The sequence below is a fragment of the Erythrolamprus reginae genome, chromosome 3, assembly GCF_031021105.1.
Source record: "Erythrolamprus reginae isolate rEryReg1 chromosome 3, rEryReg1.hap1, whole genome shotgun sequence".
Lineage (NCBI taxonomy): Eukaryota > Metazoa > Chordata > Lepidosauria > Squamata > Dipsadidae > Erythrolamprus > Erythrolamprus reginae.
The window spans coordinates 257,524,683-257,543,782 of record NC_091952.1 but is presented as its reverse complement, the minus strand read 5'-3'; the positions used below and the strand labels follow the sequence as shown (position 1 = coordinate 257,543,782).

At 42.8% G+C, this 19,100-nt stretch overlaps 1 protein-coding gene across 2 annotated transcripts; it reads left to right on the top strand.

Annotated features, from left to right (window-relative positions):
* The first annotated feature begins 257 nt into the window (after positions 1-257).
* On the top strand, positions 258-17,654 carry STX17 (syntaxin 17). 2 transcript variants are annotated; one of them, XM_070748403.1, is made up of 9 exons: positions 258-400; positions 1,864-2,003; positions 4,856-5,019; positions 6,213-6,278; positions 8,754-8,970; positions 10,716-10,828; positions 12,783-12,833; positions 13,738-13,824; positions 14,735-17,654. In XM_070748403.1, the coding sequence occupies exons 3-9, from the start codon at positions 4,897-4,899 to the stop codon at positions 14,978-14,980; spliced, it is 903 nt and encodes a 300-aa protein (XP_070604504.1). In that variant the 5' UTR covers positions 258-400; positions 1,864-2,003; positions 4,856-4,896; the 3' UTR covers positions 14,981-17,654. The 2 variants fall into 2 exon arrangements, with proteins under 2 accessions (XP_070604504.1, XP_070604505.1); XM_070748404.1 differs by having other exon boundaries at positions 312-400; positions 8,757-8,970.
* Positions 17,655-19,100: the final 1,446 nt, after the last annotated feature.

Here is a 19,100-nt window from a genome sequence, read left to right as displayed (position 1 = left end):
ATATCATCTATATCTATCTCTTTCAATCATCAATCTATCTCATCTTCCTCCCTAAATCTATCCATCTATCACCTGTATCATTTACCTGTCACCTATATCCTATTCTCTCTACCTAAGTGCCCCCCTCATAGCCCTTCCTCTCTCCCTCTATCTTCCACAGTTGAGGATCACATGCTCATGGGAGGAGCGACGCCGCTCACACGCGCCGAAGACCCCGCCTCCGGAGGTCGGAAGTGACCGCTCTGGAGGGCCTCTATGGTCAGAGGGCTCCGCCTTTTCCTGTTTACTTCCTCTCTTTCTTCCGGGGTCGGAGGCAGCTGTATAGGACGGTGTGGCTGGGGGGCGTCGCGGGGCCGCCGGAGGAGCCGGGCTGGCAAGAGGAGGCGGCGGCGGCGGAGAGGTGAGCCTGGCGAGGGGAGGAGGGTATTCACTCACTCCCATTTCCCTGGCTGTGGGGTGTGTGGGACTACAACTCCCATCACTCTCAGCCAGGGGAGGGTGGGGGGGAGGGTTATGTAGTCCACCTCCAAGGCGTAGGCGGCGGGGGTGCCGCGGGACGGGAGGGACCTCCTCTCCCCCCTCCTGATTCCCTCCCTTGGCTGGGCAGGAAAGCGAAGCAGGGCTGGGATGGGAGACCACCAGGAGATCCTAGGGTTTCCTCTGCCCTCTGGGTTTGGCTCTTTTTTGTTTTTATTTTTAGATTTTTAAAATTTTTATTCGTTTCCACAAATTCCATTTTATAACCAAACATATGCCTTAAATATATTAATAAAATACATATTAAATTGATCTTTAATATCTTGTAAGCCACCCCAAGTCCACGGAGAGGGGCGGCATATTAATCCAATATACACACATGCGCAAACACACACATACATACTGCTCAAAAAACCCAAAGGGAACCCTCAAAGAACCCATCCTAGATCTGAATGAATGAAATATTCTCATTGAATACTTTGTTGTGTATAAAGTTGAATGTGCAGAACATCAGATGAAATTGAATGTCAATCAGTGTTGCTTCCTAAGTGGACAGTTTGATTTCACAGAAGTTTGATTTACTTGGGGTTATATTCTGTTGTTTAAGTGTTCCCTTTATTTTTTTTTAGCAGTGTACACACACACACATATAGTTTATAATTTATTTATTAATATATTAACGTATCAATAAAATACATATACAGTTTATTTATTATTAATAATTTGTTAATCAATATATTAATCAATATAATCAATACATCAATAAAATACACGTACAGTTTATTCAATTATTTAGTTAGTTTTTAAAGCCTTCATAAATGATATTCATAAATAGCATTTAATAAACTAATATCTTATTTCGCATGTTTTTCAACACTGTTATCTAACCCAACACCCCCCTCTTTCACCCTTCATCCCTTCTTCCTACTTTCTTATTCCTTCTCTTGAAGCAGGGCTGGGAGGGGAGACTACCAGGAGATCCCAGGGTCTGGGTTTCCTCTGCCCTCTGGGTTTTGCTCTTTTGGCTCCGTTCGATTTATTCACCCCCAGTTATTCTGGGCAGCTCCCAACCGCCTACAACTTCCCTTAAAACCACAATTAGAAATGGAATGAACCCTACAGCATAGCTCATATCCAGCCAGAGAGTCCATTTAATATAATGTATCTTTGCTAAACATATGGAAGCAAACAATCCACCACAGAGAAGACAAAGGGCCCCACAATCCCCCTCCCTCTTCCTTCCTTCCCTCCCTCGTTCTTGCTTCCTCCCACTTGAAAATTAATTTTTCAATATAAATTTAATAAATAAGTAAGTAAGTAAAAAAATGAAGAGGAATACAGAGTCCAGCTCTATGGAATAGTCCCACTCTGCTCTCTTTTGGCCAGGTTTCGCTCAGAATGCTGGACGCTGGACTCCACAGGGCAGAAAACTAACCGCTAAATAACCTGGAGCAAGTTCAAACCAGGCTACCAGGAGCGCGAAGGGCCTGGGAACAGGTCCTTTGAAGACGAGTGAAAAAACCTGGGTATGTTATCTGCCGCAGAGAAGTTTACGGAGAGAGAGAGAGAGAGAGAGATGTTGGCAGTTTTGGGATATCTAAGTGGTTGTCAAGGGGAGGAGAGAGTGGGTTTGTTCTGTGCTCACTTGGGAGGGAAAGACCAGAAAACGATGGGGCAATAGGTGTTGTGGCCCATCTACATCCTGCTCAGCTGATCACGGATTCTGAGGATCGAGAGGCCAATGGATTCAGCACCCGAGTCTGATAGCGAGGAGGTCGGAGAGTGTTCTGCCGGGCTCTCTGGTAGGAGCCTCCCGAAAATTCAAGGGTACAAATTTCAGACACACACACGTTTGAAAATTCAAAACAATGTTCTTTATCCCAAAATTCAAAATAAACTAAGCACTCATTTTGTATTGCAAATAGCACTCTTCCCAAAACAACCGGATAGTCTGTACAATTAATCTTAAGAAGTCATTAAGTACTTAGGTAGCAGCTGTGAAGAAACTTCACACCCCTTCTTCTTCCAATGAAGTGAGACACATACACACACGTTGCTCTGCTTTGTTTTCAAAGGCGTGAAAAAGCAACCAAGTCCAGAAACCAGCAACACAGGATTCACGACGAACTGCGATCAGATTCTCTTTCACAATGGCCAAACCCACACGCTGCTATTTATAGCAGCAGCCCTAATTACCGGGGCCCCACCCAACCACAGGTGGCCTCATTTTCTCTTGTAATAATCCTTCAGTTGTTGTCTCCTATGCATCACTCTACGCATGCGTGGATGTGTCATTAATTCTTGTTCAGAATCCAAAGATGATACAGATGATTGATCTCCTCCTGGGCTGTCCTCCCCTCTTGCCTGTCACTCACGCTTCCTTGGTCAGAGGAGGCTTCATTGGCAGATTCCATCGGGAGCAAAACAGGCCTGTGGCATGTGGAAGTTTCCCCCACATCCACCTGCACATTCCTTGGGGCAGGAGCTGGGCCAGAGCCAACCACAACAGAGAAGATATGGAGTCAGAGGCTGTTGCACCTCCAGAGACAGGGGCCCGTGAATGATTCAGGGGAAGAGAAAGAGCTGCTTATTGATGCTCAGGTGCGCAGGAATGTCGTGAGTGTTCACTGTCAGCCTCAGGAGGTGACCAGACTACCTCCCAAACCACCTACTACCGCACGAATCCCAGCGACCGATAAGGTCCCACAGAGTTGGTCTTCTCCGGGTCCCATCGACTAAACAATGTTGTCTGGCGGGCCCCAGGGGAAAAGCCTTCTCTGTGGCGGCCCCGGCCCTCTGGATCCAACTCCCCCCGGAGATTAGAATTGCCCCCACCCTCCTTGCCTTTCGTAAGCTTCTTGAAACCCACCTCTGCTGCCAGGCTTGGGGGAACTGAGATACTCTTTCCCCCTAGGCCTTTACAATTTTATGCATGGTATGTCTGTATGTATGTTTGATTTTATAATAAGGGTTTTTAGTTGTTTTATTATTGGATTGTCACATGCTGTTTTTATCATTGTTGTTAGCCGCCCCGAGTCTGCGGAGAGGGGCGGCATACAAATCCAATAAAATATTATTATTATTAATTATTATCAGATTCTGAGGATGAGGGAACAGGAACTTTAGCTGACCCTGATTTAAGAAGGTTGTCAGAAGGCATTGGGGACTAGAGCGTAGGAGACAATGATTTAGAAGTTAGCATGGAAAGTAGTTCATCTTCAGACAATGGGGCAATAGCTGAGAGCCCATGGGTGAATCCTGGGTTCAGGAGATTCGGAAAACAAAGAGGAGAAATTCTTGGGAAAAAAGTTTTGAATCTGCAGTTGTTAGAATTGGGTAAATAGCTAATGCATCACTTCCTGAAATCAGCGAAAAAGAATGTGCTTTTGGGCAACCTGTGTACAGTTGTGTACAGTTCTGGTCACCGCACCTCAAGGAGGATATAATGGAACTGGAAAAGGTGCAAAAAAGGGAAACAAGAATGATCAAGGAAATGGAGCCCCTCCCTTATGAAACCAGATTGCAACCCCTTGGTCTCTTCAGCCTTGAAAGAAGGTGTTGAAGGGGTGACTTGATTGAAGGGTATAAAATCAGGCATGGGACAGAAAAAAGTGGATAGAGAAAAAATATTTTCTCTATCACACAATGCTAGGACAAGGGGACCCTCCCTAAAGCTCATAGGTAAGAAAGTGAGGATAAATCAAGGGAAATATTTCTTCACCCAGAGGGTCCATGGTTGATGGGATTCCCTTCCAGAAGAGGTCGTGACAGCTGTCAGCCTGGATAGCTTCAAGGCAGGATGAGACAGATTCATGGATGCCAAGTGTATCATAGGTGGCTATTGAAACAGATGTCCATGTGCCGCCTCTAGGTTGGTTGAGGCAGGCAGGGTTCCCTTGGGTCCCATTTGTTGGGGGTCAAGGGAAAGGGAGGGTCTTGCCTTCTCTCTCTGCTCAAGATCCCCATGGACAATTGGGGGGCCACTATGGGACACAGAATACTGGACTCGATGGGCTTTGGCCCGATTCAGCATGGCTCCTCTTATGTTCTTATTATGTTCTTAACCTTTTGGGAAGCCAATGAATGTATAGTGGGTTTCTTTGAATGGGCATGTGTGCATGTTAATAGGCCTTTTTAGTTTCTTTTTAAATGTAATTCTTAATTTTAACTTTAATTATTATCTCAATGTATACTGCCTTTATATATTGTAAGCTGCCCTGAGTGTTCGGGGTGACATATAATAATAATAATAATAATAATAATAATAATAATAATAATAATAATTAGAATAATAATAATTAGAATAATAACAACAAAACAACAACAACAACAAAACAACAACAACAATAATAAAAATATTCTTCCAAATCGTGTCTAGGTAACCGGAGCGCTACTCCACGCCGCCCTAAACCACCAACGATGTCTAAAGATGAAGAAAAAGTGAATTTGCGTCGCCTGGAGCCATCCATCCAGAAGTTTATTAAAGTTGCCATTCCCACGGACCTGGAGCGGTTAAGAAAACATCAGATCAATATTGAGAAGGTTAATTATTTTCTTAAAAAAAAAAATATTAGCCTGAAGGAGGTTGGCAGGAGAGGCATGTTTTGGGTCCCATAAGCTGGGGAATGTTGTCAGGCAGGACCTAGGTTTTGTAGTCCTCGACTTAACAAGCATTTGGTTAATGACCACAGTGACAACATCCTTGAAAAAATTTCAACTTACGACTGTTTTTCACATTTCCTTTATTTATTTATTTTATTTATTGTATTTATATGCCGCTCATTCCAAAGCGGACTCAGAGCAGCTAACAAATGCGATAACTACAATAATATTAAAATACAATCACAAATACATAATAAAATCAGTAATAACGATAAAGAATAACTTTAATAGAACCATGCACACACAGCAGTTGATCTAATTCCAGGCATGCCGGAAAAGCCAGGTCTTAACGGATTTCTGGAAGATCGGTAGGGAGGAGAATCTCTGGGGGCAGTTGATTCCATAGGGTCGGAGCCACCACAGAGAAGGCTCTTCCCCGAGATCCCGCCAACCCACATTGTTTGGCGGACAGGACCTGGAGAAGGCCAACTCTGTGGGCCCTTACTGGCCGCAGCGAGGTGTCAGGGAGGAGGCGGTCCACTAAATAGTCTGGCCCTGAGTCTTTTATGACCATTTATGACTATTGAGGCCACAACAAGGCCGAAATGAAATAGATCTATACTAGGCTTCCTTTTCACTTATCAGCAAAAATATGTAACCATATATATGTATATATGTGTGTCTGTGTGTGTGTGTGTGTATGTAACATACACTGCTCAAAAGAATAAAGGGAACACTTAAACAACAGAATATAACTCCAAGTCAATCAAACTTCTGTGAAATCAAACTGTCCACTTCGGAAGCAACACAGATTGACAGTCAATTTCACCTGTTGCTGTGCACATTCGAAGTATTCAATGAGAATATTTCACTCATTCAGATCTAGGATGTGTTCTTTGAGGGTTCCCTTTATTTTTTTGAGCAGTGTATTTTTACTGATAATGAAAAGAAAGGGAGACTACTATAGATCTATTTCGAGCTTATTTGCTCTCATCAGGTAGCAACACCCTTACCGGGATACACACAGACAAACACACACACAAACATACATACTTGGATGCTTTGACTTGGTGCTGATGGAGATGCCCTGTTATTTTGATACCTGCTGTTCTTTCTCCCCCTGTTGTCTTTAGTATCAGAGGTGCAGGCTGTGGGACAAACTGCACGAAGAACACATCAATGCCGGTCGTACCGTTCAGGTAAGGAGAGGGCAGCCATGTAGACATCCTCTAGAGCAGCGTTTCCCAACCTTGGCCACTTGAAGATATTTATTTATTAATTTTATTTATTCATTTGTCCAATACACAAATATATAGGAAGAAAAATAGACATGTAGTAATATATATAAGAGTAAAGTGAACTTAGAGGAGAGGATATATGAAAGGAAGAGAATATATAAGATAGGTGAGAGAAAGGAAAGACAATGGGACAGGGGACGAAAGGCACACCAGTGCACTTATGGACACCCCTTACTGGCCTCTTAGGAACCTGGAGAGGTCAATCGTGGAGAGTCTAAGGGAGAAATGTTGGGGGTTGGGGGTTGACACAATTGAGTCCGGCAATGAGTTCCACGCTTCGATAACTCGATTGTTGAAATCATATTTTTTACAGTCAAGTTTGGAGCGGTTCGTATTAAGTTTGAATCTGTTGCGTGCTCTTGTGTTGTTGCGGTTGAAGCTGAAGTAGTCATTGACTGGTATTTGCTGGCTGGGGAATTCTGGGAGTTGAAGTCCAAATATCTTCAAGTGGCCAAGGTTGGGAAACACTGGTTTAGAGAAGGCAGAAATAGCTCTTTGTTGGGGAAATGAATCCTTGGTAGGTCATTTGCGGGGAAAGCAGTGATGGAGAACCTATGTGACACATGGGGCCATATCGGAGGGCACGCGAGGCATTGCCCTATATCAGGGTAGGCAAAGTTGGCTCATCTGTGACATGTGGACTTCAACTCCCAGAATTCCTGAGCTGGCATGATTGGCTCAGGGATTCTGGGAGTTGAAATCCACAGGTCAAAGAAGAGCCAGCTTTGCTTACTCCTGCCCGGTGTCATCTCCAGCACACATGTGCACTATCTGAGACAACCCAAGAAAGGGATCTTGGGATTTTGGAGGACAGCTCAATGAAGAGGTCAACCCAGTGCGCAGCAGCAGTAAAAAAAAGCAAATTCCATGCTTGGCCTGATTAGGAAGGGAATTGAAAATAGGTTGGTAAGTGTTGTATTGCCTCTGTACAAATTGATGGTGAGACCAGACTTGGAGTCCTGTGTACAGTTCTGGTCACCGCACCTCAAGAAAGGATATACAGTGTTCCCTCGATTTTTGCTGGTTCGAACTTCGTGAAAAGTCTATACCACAGTTTTTCAAAAATATTAATTAAAAAATACTTCGCGGTTTCCCCCCCCATACCATTGTTTTTCCCGCCCAATGACGTCATATGTCATCGCCAAACTTTTGTCCGCCTTTAATAAATATTTTTTTTGATAAACTTTAATAAATAACCCTGGTGAGTAATAATCTGAATGGTTGCTAAGGGAATGGGAAATTGCAATTTACGGGTTTAAAGTGTAAAGGGAAGGCTTGTGATACTGTTCATGGCCAAAAATAGTGTATTTACTTCCACATCTCTACTTCGTGGAAATTCGACTTTCGTGGGTGGTCTTGGAACACATCCCCCGCGAAAATCGAGGGAACACTGTAATGGAAATGGAAAAGTTGCAAAAAAGGGCAACAAGAATGATCAAGGAAATGGAGCCCCTCTCTTATGAAACCAGGTTGCAACGCCTTGGTCTCTTCAGCCTTGAAAGATGGCGTTGAAGGGGTGACTTGATCGAAGTGTATAAAATCATGCATGGGGTAGAAAAGATGGATAGAGAAAAAATATTTTCTCTATCGCATGATACTAGGACGAGGGGACCCTCCCTAAAGCTCATAGGTAAGAAAGTGAGGACAAATAAAGAGAAATATTTCTTCATCCAGAAGGTCCTTGGTAGATGGAATTCCCTTCCAGAAGAGGTCGTGACAGCTGTCAGCCTGGAGAGCTTCAAGGCAGGATTAGACAGATTCAGGGAGGCCAAGTGTATCATAGGTGGTTATTGAAACAGATGTCCATGTGCTGCCCGTATGTTGGTTGAGGCAGGCAGGGTTCCCTTGGGCCCCATTTGTTGGGGGTCAAGGGAAAGGGAGGGTTTTGCCTTCTCTTTCTGCTCAAGATCCCCACGGACAATCGGTGGGCCACTGTGGGCCACAGAATGCTGGACTCGATGGGCTTTGGCCCCATTCAGCAAGGCTCTTCTTAGGTTCTTATATTCTAGTTCAATTCCCAATAATTTCCCATCAGTGTTACTACTATTACATACACTGCTCAAAAAAATAAAGGGAACACTCCAAGAACACGCCCTAGATCTCAATGAATGAAATATTCTCATTGAATCCTTTGTTCTGTACGAAGTTGAATGTGAAATTGATTGTCAATCAGTGTTCCTTCCTAAGTGGACAGTTTGATTTCACAGAAGTTTGATTGACTTGGAGTTATGTTGTGCTGTTTAAGGGTTCCCTTTATTTTTTTGAGCAGTGTATAATAAACAAAATTCTATTTCTTTGGGTGGTCTAGCTTGATTTGCAACTGATGCCTAACCGAGGAAAAATGGATGACTTTAAATTTTTTAAAAAATATTACAGCAGCTGCGAGCAAATATCCGAGAGATGGAGAATCTTTGCGCCCGAGTCCGGAAGGAAGATATTTTGACTCTGCAGAGATTGATTGACCCTGTCAAAGAAGAGGCTTCGTTGGCCATAAAAGACTTTTTGCAGCTGCATTCGGAATCGGCCGAAGTGTTGAAAAGGCAATTCAAAGAGCAGGAGGCTGCCTTGACCCGCTCGGCTACCCTCGGGACAGGTACCGTTTATTTAAGCGTTGGATTTTGTATTTAACAACTGTCAGGAATTTTGAGCTCAGTTGTTTTTGTAAGTTTGTGGGTTACCTGTATTTCAGGGTTTTTAAAGTTTGGCTACTTTAAGGTACATTGACTTGACCTTCCAGAATTCCCCAGCCACCAAAAGAAAAGGGATCCTCAATCTGAGTATTGTATTGGCAGTTTTGTGTTAGCAAAAACTTCAGAAGAGAAGGATAGAGGGGTAGTGATTTCTGACAGTCTCAAAATAGGTGAACAGTGCAGTTAGGTGGTAGGGAAAGCAAGTTGGATGCTTGGCTGCATAGCCAGAGGTATAACAAGCAGGAAGAGGGAGATTATGATCCCGCTATATAGAATGCTGGTGAGACCACATTTGGAATACTGTGTCCAGTTCTGGAGACCTCACCTACAAAAAGAGATTGACAAAATTGAACGGGTCCAAAGACCGGCTACAAGAATGGTGGAAGGTCTGAAGCATAAAACGTATCAGGAAAGACTTCATGAACTCAATCTGTATAGTCTGGAGGACAGAAGGAAAAGGGGGGACATGATCGAAACATTTAAATATATTAAAGGGTTCAATAAGGTTCAGGAGGGAAGTGTTCTCTCCTTTAAAAAATTGTGGAATGTGCAGAGGTAGACGCACTAACTCTTAAGTTAAGAAATAAAGAGGATTCCCTCTACTATAAAATTTGGAACTCTTTCTACGATTGGTTTAAGAGAAGGAAAGAAAGTTCAAATTAAAATATGACAATAATAATTTGCTTAGGTTTTTGGTATAACAAATTTGGTATGATATGTGTGTAATAGATATATAGAAATAAAGATCTTTAGGAAACTAAACATTCAATAAAGAATGCATAAAAGGCGGCTAGGAAATAATTTACTATAGATAAAATATGGATAACCAAAATGATTAATAGTGGATACCGGTTGTATTTACCAGAATATAAAATATTCAATAATAGAAGAAGTTATATTTTCCCGCCTTACATGATGATGTAAATTATACTTTGATTGTTATTTGTTATGGTGTTGGGTTTTTTGTTGTTTGTTTTTGTATTTTGTAAATGTTTGTTTGTCTATTTTTGGTTGTTATGTTTTTAAAGAATTATAATTAAAACTATTTTTTAAAATATATATATACATATTAACTAATTGCAGTAATATTCATATTATTTCATACAATCACAAAGTCCCTATTCAAACCATTTCTATTTACATATTTATATTCATTATTTTACTAATTATTATATATCTTTACAAAAATTTTCCTTTTAGTCCTTGAGGAAGGATGCTATAGTTGTGTCATTGTTCTAGATTTATGTTAAATATGTTAAATAAGATCCAGGAGGGAAGTGTTTTTAATAGGAAAGTGAACACAAGAACAAGGGGACACAATCTGAAGTTAGTTGTGGGAAAGATCAAAAGCAACATGAGAAAATATTATTTTACTGAAAGCTGAAAGAGTAGTAGATGCTTGGAACAAACTTCCAGCAGACGTGGTTGGTAAATCCACAGTAACTGAATTTAAACATGCCTGGTATAAACATAGATCCATCCTAAGATAAAATACAGGAAATAGTATAAGGGCAGACTAGATGGACCATGAGGTCTTTTTCTGCCGTCAGTCTTCTATGTTTCTATGTTTCTAGATGTGGTTCTGCCTGTTCATAGGTTTATTGTGTTAATAAGGGCACACGGTGACTGTTGTGTTATTTTCCTTCAGAGATTTTCTCCAATGCCGAAGGTGGAGAAAATTCCCTCGGCCAGATTTTGGCTCCGTTACCTGAAATCCCCCAGGATCAAAATGCTGCAGAATCCTGGGAAGTGTTAGAAGAGGTAAGTTACACATCCCGTCATTATTTTGTGTTGGAATGCACACAGCGTGACTATGTGAGACAACCCATAGGAGCAAATGCAGCAAACAGGAGTTTGTATTTAAACAGTGGTTTATCTTCAAAGAATATATACTTACACATAGTTTAGTCAAACCTCAAACAAAAACAATCAGCAATTACAGCATTGAAGCTACTGCAGGCTCTTAAAGTGATAACAGCCCCAAAACATTTTATTATCGTTTTTAGTATTTATAATTGCTGTTAGCCGCCCTGAGTCCTATTGGGGTGGGCAGCGTAGAAATATAAATAATAAATAAATAAACAAACAAAAATAAAATCTCATTCTCAGCATTAATTACATCATCACAGGAACTGGTCAGGTCTTAAAATTTTACCCTGACATTTTCTTTTGTATCAGGATAGAAAAACTGTGTTAGCTAAAACGTCAGAAGAGAAGGATTTAGGGGTAGTGATTTCTCTCAAAATGGGTGATCTGTGCGGTCAGGTGGTAGGGAAAGCGAGTAGGATGCTTGGCTGCATAGCTAGAGGTATCACAAGCAGGAAGAGGGAGATTGTGATCCCGCTGTATAGAGTGCTGGTGAGACCTCATTTGGAATAATACTGTGTCCAGTTCTGGAGACCTCACCTACAAAAAGAGATGGATAAAATTGAACGGGTCCAAAGACGGGCTACAAAAAGGGTGGAAGGTCTTAAGCATCAAACCTATCAGAAAAGACTTCATGGACTCCATCTGTAGAGTCTGGAGGACGGAAGGAAAAGGGGGGACATGATCGAAACATTTAAATATGTCAAAGGATTAAATAAGGTTCAGGAGGGAAGTGTTTTTAATAGGAAAGTGACCCCAAGAACAAGGGGACACAATCTAAAGTTAGTTGGGGGAAAGATCAGAAGCAGCGTGAGAAAATATTATTTTACTGACACAGTAGTAGATGCTTGGAACAAACTTCCAGTGGACATGGTTGGTCACTCCACAGTGACTGAATTTAAACATGCCTGGGATAAACATAGATCCATAAAATACAGGAAATAGTATCAGGGCAGACTAGATGGATCATGAGGTCTTTTTCTGCCGTCAGACTTCTATGTTTCTACGTTTCTAGGATGTTCCTGTTAAAATGTCTATTGGTACAAATAATGTTTTAGGGGAGACGAAAGGTCCCAATCACCTTTTATAAGGTGATGTACGGTTGATATTTAACATCAGATTAAGTTGTCCAAAATGCGTAAAGATGTTTTAAATGAATGTCGGAAATGCAAATGTAAAGTATTTGTCACTTATGGTGGACATGGGACAAAGCAGAGAAATATGGATTCATATTTTGATGCAGAAGATTCTTAAAGTGAATATGAAGATTAAACAAGATACTTTTTTCTTTTGGGTCTAATGAACAAAAGAACTTGGGAAAATAAAATGTTGTTATATACGTTGATGTTGTATACGTTGCCGGCAGCAAGATTAATTTATGAACAAAAACAGACTGATTTCCATAACGGATGAATGGCTACAAAAATTGATGGAGTTAGCAGACAGAGATAAATTGGCTATTTTGATTAAAGAAAAAAAAATACTTTTGTTTCTATTTTGAAACTGCTTCTGGACTTTGAGATGAAAAAAATTGGAAATTTTGGTTTTGCCGATGAGATTTAGGTTTGTTGATTAATGGGTAGTATATATTACTACGTATATTATTTGTAAGCCTCCCTGATTGAGTGACATGTAAATCAATGAAATGAAATGAAATGAAATGAAATGTAAAAAATTGAGGTTGTACGGTGTGATCTTATTCTACTGCACCAAAAAGAGTCCCTTCTCCCCTTTTTCCACTCATCATTGTCTTTTGTCTTTATATTGTATTTTGATAAACTAATACACATTTTAAGCCAAAAATAAATAAGTAAACCAAGTAACATTTTGTGTGTGTTTTTCCCTTTAGGATCTGATTGAACTCAGCACTCTGGTGACCGAGTTCTCGCTGCTTGTTCATGTAAGTTGAGCAAAGTTTGTTTCTCTTTTTGGATTCTAACAAAAGAGAACCAGAATCTCACCGGTTTTCTACCCCAAAAGTTTTGGCATTCTCTGATATGAGAATATGAATATGAAATATGAAAATGATAACTCAGGGGAAAAAATATAGACATATTTTCACTTCTCCAACAGTGGTTCTGGAGGAATTTTTCTAGCTGGGGTCTATTTTAACACTTCCACTTCTGAATGTAACTGATTCTGAGTTGAAAAAAACGAGGGGGGAGGCATAATATTGGATAGAATTAAACCCCCGTTTGCAAATTGATCAGCTGTGAGACCCAAGTTTGATAGTAATTTTTGAAGATTATACAGTGCAGGCCAAAAGTACAGTTAGTTCTCAACTTGCATCCCCTTCATTTAGTGACTGTTCGAAGTTACTGGAAACAGGGATTTAGGAGCATTTTTCACATTTCACAGTACAGTATATCCCCTGTGGCAACATGATCAAAATTAAGATGCTTGGACACACCCACCCACACCCACACACACACACACACACCTGCACTAGAAGACCTCCAAAGTCCCTTCCAACCCCTGTTCTGTTCCATTTCATTCTATTCCTTTGGATAGAATAAACCCCTGTTTGCAAATTTATCCACTCTACTCTACTCTACTCTATTCTCTGTATTTTCTATTCTATTCTATTCTATTCCATTCGACTCGACTCGACTCTACTCCTATTTCTCTATTCTTATTTCTCTATTCCTATTTCTATTCTATCCCATTCCCTTCCATTCTCTAGTCCGTTCCACTCCACTCCACTTCATTTCACTGTCCTCTTTATTGTTCTGTTCTGTTCTGTTCTATTCGGTCCTGTCCTGTCGCCATGTAAATAAATAAATGAATCCGTGCTTTGCTTGTAGACTCAGCAGGAGAAAGTGGACCGGATCGAAGAGAACGTCAGCACTGCTGTCGCGAACGTGGAAGAGGGGACCCAAAGTTTATCCAAGGTGGGTCTGAAACAGCTGTCAGGAGGACTCTATTACCCATCCTCCCCAGCCAATCTTTTCCTGCTTCAGGATCCATCAGTCTCGGCAGGTTTGGCCCAGGGTACCCAAGAACTTCGCAAGCTCCCTGTTTTGGGCAGGCCTGCTTATACAGTGGTACTTCTACTTACGAACTTAATTCGTTCCGTGACCAGGTTCTTAAGTAGAAAAGTTTGTAAGAAGAAGCCATTTTCTCCATAGGAATCAATGTAAAAGCAAATAATGCGTGCGATTGGGGAAACCACAGGGAGGGTGGGGGCCCTGTTTCCTCCCAGGAGATTCCTAGAGAGGCCCCATGGAGGCTTCTCCCTGCCTTTTCCGGCCCTGTTTCCTCCCAGAAGATTCCTAGAGAGGCCCCATGGAGGCTTCTCCCTGCCTTTTCCGGCCCTGTTTCCTCACAGGAGATTCCTTGAGAGGCCTCACCAAGGCTTCTCCCTGCTCTTTCTGGCCCTGTTTCCTCCCAGGAGATTCCTAGAGAGGCCCCACAGAGGCTTCTCCCTGCCTTTTCCAGCCCTGTTTCCTCCCAGGAGATTCCTAGAGAGGCCCCATGGAGGCTTCTCCCCGCCTTTCTGGCCCTGTTTCCCCCCAGGAGATTCCTAGAGAGGCCCCACGGAGGCTTCTCCCCGCCTTTTCCGGCCCTGTTTCCTCCCAGGAGATTCCTAGAGAGGCCCCACGGAGGCTTCTCCCTGCCTTTTCTGGTTACAGTTTCGGAGGCTCAGGTTTTTAAGTAGAAAATGGTTCTTAAGAAGAGGCAAAACAATCTGGTTCTTATCTAGAAAAGTTCGTAAGCAGAGGCGTTCGTAGGTAGAGGGACCACTGAACAAGGAGACCCCCACCTTCCTGACCTTTGAAAGATCCTCTCTCTTTTTCTCAGGCTGCAACCTACAAACTGGCCGCTCTTCCGGTGGCTGGCGCCCTCCTGGGAGGAATCGTGGGGGGCCCAATCGGGCTCCTGGCCGGCTTTAAGGTGGCCGGATTGGCGGCTGCCTTGGGGGGCGGCGTGCTGGGCTTCACAGGTGGAAAACTCATTCAGAGGAAGAAGCGGAAGATGATCCGGGACCTGTCCACTTCCAGCTGCCAGGATCCGCCTGGCCACACCGACCAACAAGCGGGCAGCTGAGGACGGGGCCCTCCAATCGTTGCGGCTGGCATCACCGTTGCCCACCTGGACACAGGTTTTGTCTTCTGTGGCTGGAAATGTTTCCTGTCGAGAATGTGAACAAGGGACAAAACGTTCCGTCTTTCGCCAGAGGAAGGCAAGCGTGGCGCACTTTGGCCACACTTCACCTCCCGCTTGGAAAATTGCGCACCGAAAGAATATGTCCAACCTGTTTCCTCCTTCAGGGACTGTTTCAACAGTGTTCACCAAATGCCTTTTTTGTCCAGCTTAAAAAACGGAACGGAAGCCCAGGTAGCCTTGTTTTAAAAGTCTCCGGATACGTCCGTTCGTCTCGAGCGCACAAATATTTTCTTTTCTTTTTACACCTGTCGGTTTTAAACGCTTCTGGCTTTCTCGGTGGCTGAATCTGATTTGGGTTCCTGGCGGGACAAACCTGAGGTCAGGGGGGAGAGGTGCAGAGACATGGGGCCTTTGGGGATTTGGTTTGCAAATTAAAATTTTAATTTATTTGATTTGTATGCCGCCCAATCCCGTAGGACTCGGGGCGGCTTACAATAATAATTTTAAAAGAAGAAAATTTTTAATTTTTCTGGACTGGGGAGTTTTGGTTTCTACCTCTTGTTTTTAAAATGCCGCAGGCAGGGAAAAAAAATCAGAACAGGCTGTTTTGGGAAGAATTTTTCCACTTGCTGCTTATCAGATGTTTGGAATGGCGTTTATCAAGCTTGGTAACTTTGAGACGAGGAGACTTTGACTTTAAGTTTGTTCGTCTGAAAGTTGTCCATTTGCTGGGAGAATGCTGGGAGTTGTAGTCCTCACGTCTGTCAGGGGAGAAACATTGCTCTAGGTGGGGAACGAAGGGCCCTTTATTTATTAATTTTATTAATTTTATTAATTGGACTTACATGCTGTCCCTCTCCGTGGACTTGGGGTGGCTTACAACATTTCAATAAAACAGATACAATATATAAAACATTTCTAAGCCGATTAATAGAATAGTTAATTTAAAAATTATCTTAAAACTGATCATTAAGACTTGTGGACTTTCCCAAGTCAGCAGGGAATTCTGGTAAAATTGAAATCCGCAGGCCATAAAAGCCATCGTTTATATGCCGCCCCGAGTCTGCAGAGAGGGGCGGCATATAAATCCAATATATCTAATCTAAATCTAATCAGCGTTCCCCACCTTTGGCTCTAGAACAAGGATAGGCAAAGTTGGCTCTTCTATGACTTGTGGACTTCAACTCCCAGAATCCCTGAGCCAATCATGCTAATTCAGGAATTCTGGGAGTTGAAGTCCACATGCCATAGAAGAGCCAACCTAGCCTACTCTAGAACAGTGATTTTTGTTTTATTTTAATTTTATTTGACTTCTGCTGCTGAATGCCATGGGACTCAGGGCGGCTCACAACATATCAAAATACAGTACGTAGTAGAAAAGTCAAATAGTTAAATAAAACTCATTGTTAAACTATATATATTGTCCAATCACACGGACCTCCATACCAATCATTCACAATTTGGCCGTGACGAGGTGTTAGCATTCACAGCTTCCAACCTAGCCAGGTCTTCATAGCCTTTTGGAAGACCAGTAGAGTGGGAGCAGTCTGGACATCAAGGGGTAGTTGGTTCTAAAGAGCCAGGGCCGCCACAGAGAAGGCCCTCCCTCGTGGTCCCGCCAACTTGCATTGTTTAAACTTTAGTCGACGGGACCCGGAGAAGGGCGACCCTGTGAGATCTTGTTGGTCCCTGGGAGGTATGCGGCAGGAGATGGTCCCGTGATGGCGAACCTTTCTTGGTTTGCGTGCCAAAAGGGGTGGGGGTGCGGAATCGGGGTGCACGCTTGCGTGCCCACACCCATAATTCCATGCGCTCCCCATGCGCCTGGTCATATGACCCCACTCCCGGTATGTGATAGCACACCCATTTTTTTGCTCTCCCTTAGATTCAGCGCCTTCCTAGAAGCCTGGGGAGGGCGAAAATGTCCTCTGGAGGCCAGAAGAAGTTGGGGAACGGGCCAATTTTGGCCTCCGGAGAGCCTCTGCGGTGGAGGGGATCACACACACGCACACCCCAGCTCCTAGAAAGGCTCTGAAGCCTGCGGAGAGCAAAAAAATGGGCCTCCTGCAATACCTCCGGAGGCCAAAAAGAGGATGTCTCCCGACTCCCAGCGGGCCCAGGAGGCCTGAAAATCAGTTGGCTGTCATGCGCATGCGCGCCAGATCTGAGCTCCATGTGCCACAGATTTGCCATGACGGCTCTGGATCAATATCAAGGCGAGTTACTCAATCAAAAATTATTTGATGTTAAGTTTTGAATCATTCGTTTCAACTTGGGATGCGTGTGTGGGTCGGTTCAAACGAGCAACGTTGCTACCACAACAAGTCTTTTTCCTCCTCCTTTGCACAAAAAATACGGCAGCATCTCAGCATTCCTGGTGGCCCCCGGAGTCAAGGTAGATCTCTTTCTTTAAAATAATAACAACAACAACAATAATCTATTTGAAGTGTTTGACAACGTCTCCGGGACATGGGTTTGTGGGTTGAGGGGGCTACGTGCCATCTTTTTTTAAAGTGGGGCAAAACACTTTTACTGCATCGTTTGTACAAATGTCTTAACGCATCACCCGATAAATAAAAGTGTTTTTTTTTAAAAAAAAGTTTAAAAAGAAAAAGGTTTTATTAAGGGTTGTTTTGTTTTGCTGATGCCGCAGTTACGAGGGAGTTTTGTTTCCTTGTTAAGATTTGCTGACTGCTGATCTATATTTGCAGGCGCCCTGGGAGAAAAAGGCCCCCAAAAATCTATTTATTTGAGTAAATGGGAGATTTGTTTTGCAGGGTGATTCTAGAGAATAAATTACAGCTTGGCCTCTCATCCAAAAATCACCCAAGCCAAGGGATCCCCAAACTTGGCAGCTTTTAGATTTGCGGACTTCAGCTCCCAGAATTCTCCAGCCAGCATAGCTGACTCCTCACTTAGATGACCCATCTGGCCCTCTTCCAACTCTATGATTCATGGCCGGCTGGAGAATTCTGGGAGTTGAAGTTCCACAAGTCTTAAAGTGGCCAAGTTTGAAGACCTCTGCCAAGCCCAACCCAGCTTAGCTTTTGGAGGTCATTAGCTTCCTGATTTCATACAATAGACAAACAAACACACTGTCCTGCCACAAATGCCCTGCAGAAGGCAGCCTCCTCTCCTGGAGCCCTGGACCCATGCTGCTGCCTGCAACGGCTGCCCAGCCACATGGGCCTCGACCTCCTTTTTGGGATGGGAGATTCTCTGTGCCAGGATCAGGATGGTCTTGTGAGTTCCACAAAGGGCCACCAGGGGGCAGCAGGATACCAAAGACGGCAAGAAGGACCCCAGTTCTACTAAAAGGCTTAATAGGTGGATGAGAGCTGCATTTTAGAATAGAACAGAATAGAATAGAATTAAGGAATGGAGTAGGATAGGAACACAGAAACATAGAAGTCTGACGGCAGAAAAAGACCTCATGGTCCATCTAGTCTGCCCTTATACTATTTCCTGTATTTTATCTTACAATGGATATATGTTTATCCCAGGCATATTTAAATTCAGTTACTGTGGATTTACCTACCACGTTTGCTGGAAGTTTGTTCCAAGGATCTACTACTCTTTCAGTAAAATAATATTTTCTCATGTTGCTTTTGATCTTTCCCCCAACTAACTTCAGATTGTGTCCCCTTGTTCTTGTGTTCACTCTCCTATTAAAAACACTTCCCTCCTGAACCTTATTTAACCCTTTAACATATTTAAATGTTTCGATCATGTCCCCCCTTTTCCTTCTGTCCTCCAGACTCTACAGATGGAGTTCATGAAGTCTTTCCTGATACGTTTTATGCTTAAGACCTTCCACCATTCTTGTAGCCCGTCTTTGGACCCATTCAATTTTGTCAATATCTTTTTGTAAGTGAGGTCTCCAGAACTGAACACAGGATTCCAAATGTGGTCTCAACAGAACAGAATAGAATAGAATATAGAATAGAATAGAATAGAATGTAGAATAGAATAGGGATTAGAACAGAATAGAAAAAGGAATGAATAGAATAGACTAGAATTCTTTATTGGCCAAGTGTGATTGGACACACCGGGGGTGGGG